The sequence below is a fragment of the Hyperolius riggenbachi genome, chromosome 5 (genome assembly GCF_040937935.1).
Source record: "Hyperolius riggenbachi isolate aHypRig1 chromosome 5, aHypRig1.pri, whole genome shotgun sequence".
NCBI classification, from domain to species: domain Eukaryota; kingdom Metazoa; phylum Chordata; class Amphibia; order Anura; family Hyperoliidae; genus Hyperolius; species Hyperolius riggenbachi.
The window spans coordinates 113257608-113263607 of record NC_090650.1 but is presented as its reverse complement, the minus strand read 5'-3'; the positions used below and the strand labels follow the sequence as shown (position 1 = coordinate 113263607).

The window sequence follows — 6000 nt, the reverse complement described above, 5'->3', positions numbered from 1 at the left end:
ATTATTACACATTATGAATGTCAGTATATGTATAACAATACACACAAATGTTGGGGCATTTATCAAAATGCAAAATATAGATGATGGGCTCTTACCAAAGTAACTCATGGTTAATAATAACAGTGTATGGATTGCCTAGTGTTTAGTTACCATGTCCAGCAGGCCAGGATTTACCTCGCAGGAGCCTATAGGCACAGATATCCTGGCACCCTAGACTTCACCCTCCCCAAACCTACAAACCCCCTCAGAACCGCACCGCATGTGTGCTGGCTGGCCCAGCTGTCACTTCTTCCATTGCCTGTCATAGGTAGCTACAGGTGCCCCTTAGTATTAGGTAGCCATATGTACCCTAGTTAGAGGTGCCCCCAAGTAGGTAACTAGAGGAATCTCAGTATTAAGTAGCTAGAGGAAGGGAGATTGAAGGGAGATCTTGTCAGTGGAATGCTAAGAACAGGGTGAGTAACCTCTCATTTACACACTTATCAAGACTCTGTATAGGGAATGAGGGAGGTGCTTGGAGAGAGGAGTGAGACGCCTTTCCATCATCAGGCGCCTGTAGGCACGTGCCTACAGTGCCTTATGGTAAATTCGGCCCTGATGTCTAGTTATGCAAATTGCATGGGGCTTTAGGTTTAAAAGCTATTAAGTGTTGGTCTGAATAACAGGAATGGCTACATTTACACACACATGCATTTCAGATAAAGAAACTTTATATAATAAAACAAAAAGGCACATGCATTTCAAAAGGACTGAGAAACAATAGTAAATGCTGAACACATTTTCTTAATAAGAAACAAGGCATAATTTACTAAGGCATATCTGGCTCAGAGATCCTTTTGAGACTATAAATTACTAATTGTGTAAAACTGTCCTGGAACTGTTAAAAATATATTCTCACTGTGAGAGCATGCATGTGACAGAAATGAGTTCTTATGACCCATTTGAGGGTTGCAAATTCCTGTTCCCCAACTGCGGATCATTCTGTAAAAAAAAAAAAATCCAGGACAGATTTAGGCCCTTATTTAATTCATTTTTTCTCCACTTTTTCCCTTAGATGACATTTTCACACCTTATGAATAAAATGCCACCAGCAAGGAAGAAAATACTCAAAATAAGTTTGACAGTACTTTTCATCTACTTTTTGGTACTGTTTCAATTGCAGAATGTGAAAAGTTATTTTAAACAGAAGATGAAAAAATATCTTCTATGAGAAAACTTTGGAGAAAAATTTAATTGAATAAAGGCCTTCAAGTCTCCAATAAGTTCTAGCTCAGACATGTTTTAGTTAATTAGGAGCATTATTTTTTCTTTTAATCCTCAGAATGCTCACATCCTTGATTTAGATGCATTTTTGTAAGGAGTATACATAGTCCGCAGTGTTTTTATTGAGTGCTTTTAACACAATTGTACATCAACTGCTTATTTAGCTCCAATATTTTACAAGCCACCTTAAATACTCAATTTTCTTAATTTAGAAAGTCCTCAATCGGGAAACACAGTCTAGTTATGCACAGTGATTCTTACTTTCAAATGTTATATATAAAACTTTGTTCCCTGGAGCATGCACCCACCTTAAAAGACTTAAAAAAAAGGCAAAAATAAAATAAAAATTGTAAAAAGAAAACTCTAACACTAACAAAAGTCAGTAGGAGGCAACAAAAATTAAATTATAATCCCCCATCTCCCTAAAAAGAAAAAACACAAATATTGATACAAGGTTTCAAACAAACCTCTATACTATCACTTAGTCAACAATTCTTGCACAGAAACTAAAAATCCCAAACATGTATGTCTTGGGGGAAGTTCAAGTTAAAGTCTCAAGAAAAAAGGGACATACAGTATTTTGTCACGAGGTGTAAAAAAAAAAAAAAAATTAATAAAAAGTCAAAAAAGAGCTATTGATGCACTTAGTGAATGTGCTTGCTCAGGTCCAGTGTGACAAATCCTATGTAGCATATCTCTTGGTCCACTGTCTGGCCATTCTGTCATGCTCTGCTCTGTTGGTCATGTACTGGGTGGCGATGCTTCCGACAAGAGGATCAGCTAAAAGATAAAAAAAGGAAAAGTTGGTCAATCACCACAATAAACAACAAATATATTGAAACTTCCTTACTCCAGGGTATATACGGTAAGTGCAGTAAAGAGCGAATAAACCAATGTAGATAAAAGCATGACAGGTGAAATACAATGTAATTTACATATTTTAAAAATGTTTGCAGTGTTCTATCATCTAAGGTGTATTACATCTACAGGTCATTTAATGGCGTACATGTAAAAAAGGCTTCTGGAAAAAAAGAGCACAAGATGTCAATAAATGCGATTTGGGTTATAAAAGGGCCCCAGATATAGCCAACAAATGCCAATAAATTAGATTTTTTTTTATATAATTGGGTGCCGGCTGTAAATGATAAATGTTATTTTGTTTATAACAGGGTGCAGTATGTAGCCGATAGTAGTGATTTAGTTTATAAAAGGGCGCCTGTTTGCAGCCAATGACAGTGATTCTGTTTACAAAAGGCACTGCATGTAGCCACTATTAGAATATAACCCTAACCATAACCTTAATACCCCCTGGCATTAACCTTAACCCCCCCCCCCCATGGTGGTGCCTAACCTTAACCCCCAGCCCCTTACCTCAACCCCTCATAGTGGTGCATAACCCTTAACCCCCCATGGTGATGCCTAACCTTAAACCCCAGCCCCTTACCTAAACCCACATGGTGGTGCATAACCCTTAACCCCCCCATTGTAGTGCCCAACCTTTAACCACCCAACACCTAACCTTAACCTCCCATGGTGGTGCCTAACCTTAACCGTGGTATTCAGTGAGATTATTTTAGCCACAATTTTTGAAGGATAAAAGCGGTATTTAACATGATCGTTGTAACAGCATTTTATGTCAAAGATATAAAGGGAATTCAGTAAGATTGTTGTTGCCACAATTTTTTAAAGATATAACCAGTATTTACTGTGATCATTGTAGCCGCATTTAATGACAAGGTTATAAACAGTATGATCTTTGTAGGTGCAATTATTGAAATGATATAACCGGTAATGGCTTGATCAAAATAACCGTGTTTTGTGCAGATTGTAGTAGTAGTTGCAAACAAAATAAAAGAAAAAATGAGGCCAAAATATAGTTGTGAAAATATAGCCGTTATTATATTAAGGGCATATAATGTAAGCGTAACTGAAATCAGGTCCTTTATTGTAACTGAAAAACAAAAATTTGCTTTCCTAAAACAGAAAGAATTTGCGATAATTCAGGTTAGAGTGAGCTCGAGATGTCTCCCAGAGCACCACTGCTGAATATATGCAAATTAACCATTGTACCCTTAGAAGCTAAACACACCTCCAGAACCGCTGGAATGCAATGATGTGTCAGCTTGTTAAATTGTACAGAGCCATAATAATCCAACATGCATACAGACTGTTTCGGATTGTTTGATCCTCATCAGTGCATGGCATGGATTAATTTGGCTCTATGGAGTAGGGCTTGTAAACCGAGAGGTACAGACTAACCAGCAAGCTCATGGTGACCCAGAACTCATTGGAGTGTGTAAGGGACTACAATGGTCCTAAAAGCCCCCTTACTAAGATGTTAAGAAAAACAAAAATTTGCTTTCCTAAAACAGAAAGAATTTGCGATAATTCAGGTTGGAGTGAGCTCGAGATGTCTCCCAGAGCACCACTGCTGAATATATGCAAATTAACCATTGTACCCTTAGAAGCTAAACACACCTCCAGAACCGCTGGAATGCAATGATGTGTCAGCTTGTTAAATTGTACAGAGCCATAATAATCCAACATGCATACAGACTGTTTCGGATTGTTTGATCCTCATCAGTGCATGGCATGGATTAATTTGGCTCTATGGAGTAGGGCTTGTAAACCGAGAGGTACAGACTAACCAGCAAGCTCATGGTGACCCAGAACTCATTGGAGTGTGTAAGGGACTACAATGGTCCTAAAAGCCCCCTTACTAAGATGTTAAGAAAAACAAAAATTTGCTTTCCTAAAACAGAAAGAATTTGCGATAATTCAGGTTGGAGTGAGCTCGAGATGTCTCCCAGTAGTGATGGGTCGTTCGCGAACGAGCTGGCTCTAAGAGCCGGCTCTTTGCTGCGAACGACAAGAGCCGGCTCTCAGTTTTGAAAGAGCCGATGCCTCAGCCGCCCCACACAGCTCTACTTTGCTGTGTAATAAAGGGCGCTGAGGCATGCTGGGAGATGTAGTCCTCCTCGTGCAGCTTGTAGGAGTGTATGGGGCGGAGCAGAGCAGTAGCAGGGGGGATTGCCGGAGCCAGAGAAGCAGTCTGGAGTTGTCATGGAGACGGGGGCAGGGCTTTTACTCCGATTCTGAGTGGCATCTAGTGAAATTTAATGAAGAGCCGATTGAGAGCCGTAAGAGCCGGCTCTTTAATGGGAGCCGATTCAGAAGAGCCGATTCTCCAAGAAGAGCCGGAATTCCCATCACTATCTCCCAGAGCACCACTGCTGAATATATGCAAATTAACCATTGTACCCTTAGAAGCTAAACACACCTCCAGAACCGCTGGAATGCAATGATGTGTCAGCTTGTTAAATTGTACAGAGCCATAATAATCCAACATGCATACAGACTGTTTCGGATTGTTTGATCCTCATCAGTGCATGGCATGGATTAATTTGGCTCTATGGAGTAGGGCTTGTAAATCGAGAGGTACAGACTAACCAGCAAGCTCATGGTGACCCAGAACTCATTGGAGTGTGTAAGGGACTACAATAGTCCTAAAAGCCCCCTTACTAAGATGTTAAGAAAAACAAAAATTTGCTTTCCTAAAACAGAAAGAATTTGCGATAATTCAGGTTGGAGTGAGCTCGAGATGTCTCCCAGAGCACCACTGCTGAATATATGCAAATTAACCATTGTACCCTTAGAAGCTAAACACACCTCCAGAACCGCTGGAATGCAATGATGTGTCAGCTTGTTAATATGTACAGAGCCATAATAATCCAACATGCATACAGACTGTTTCGGATTGTTTGATCCTCATCAGTGCATGGCATGGATTAATTTGGCTCTATGGAGTAGGGCTTGTAAATCGAGAGGTACAGACTAATCAGCAAGCTCATGGTGACCCAGAACTCATTGGAGTGTGTAAGGGACTACAATGGTCCTAAAAGCCCCCTTACTAAGATGTTAAGAAAAACAAAAATTTGCTTTCCTAAAACAGAAAGAATTTGCGATAATTCAGGTTGGAGTGAGCTCGAGATGTCTCCCAGAGCACCACTGCTGAATATATGCAAATTAACCATTGTACCCTTAGAAGCTAAACACACCTCCAGAACCGCTGGAATGCAATGATGTGTCAGCTTGTTAAATTGTACAGAGCCATAATAATCCAACATGCATATCATGTAACTGCAAACACTTACATGATATAGTCGAAATAAACATTATATAGCCAATACAAAATAACAGGAGCCCTTTTCACCGCATATAGCTGCTATTCGTGGCAAATAACATTAAAGTCTATGATTGGTGGATCCTTTTTAACACAAGATGACTCTGTGGCCCTTTTCAACTAATACCCATTTTAAACATATTTTAAACACGGACATTTTTTTCAGTGTATTAAATTTAACACAGTCCCTGTCAGAGTACAGCAACTATTGTTCCCCAATTTCTGTTGAGTGAAATTATAATACTGTAAGCCAGAAAGTGGAGGTCTCGCTATTTTTCTTGATTTGATAAATGGTCAGTTAATTTATTTGAATTACTAAACTGTATATAAATGTTCGTGCATTTCCAGGATTCTTATCAGTTACTCCAACTCCAGGTACCCACAATTGCTCCGACTCCTGCTCCACAGACCTTGAATGGCTATGGAGTGGATACAAAATTCATCTGACTCCTCAGTTTATGAAACCACTGACTCCAACTCTGACTCAAGGTACCCAAAAATTACTCCGACTCAGACTCCTCAACTCAGGGGAGGACTGGCCAGGGGGGAAAGGG

General features: G+C 39.6%; 1 protein-coding gene across 2 annotated transcripts in view; it reads right to left on the bottom strand.

Moving 5' to 3' along the window:
* Positions 1-692: 692 nt before the first annotated feature.
* The window catches only part of UBE2E2 (ubiquitin conjugating enzyme E2 E2), a 378397-nt gene continuing 373089 nt past the window's right edge, over positions 693-6000 (bottom strand). For both annotated transcript variants that reach the window (XM_068236135.1, XM_068236136.1), the window contains exon 6: positions 693-2043. In XM_068236135.1, the coding sequence (XP_068092236.1) occupies positions 1946-2043 (98 nt within the window). In that variant the 3' untranslated portion in view covers positions 693-1945. The remainder of the gene's footprint in view (positions 2044-6000) is intronic.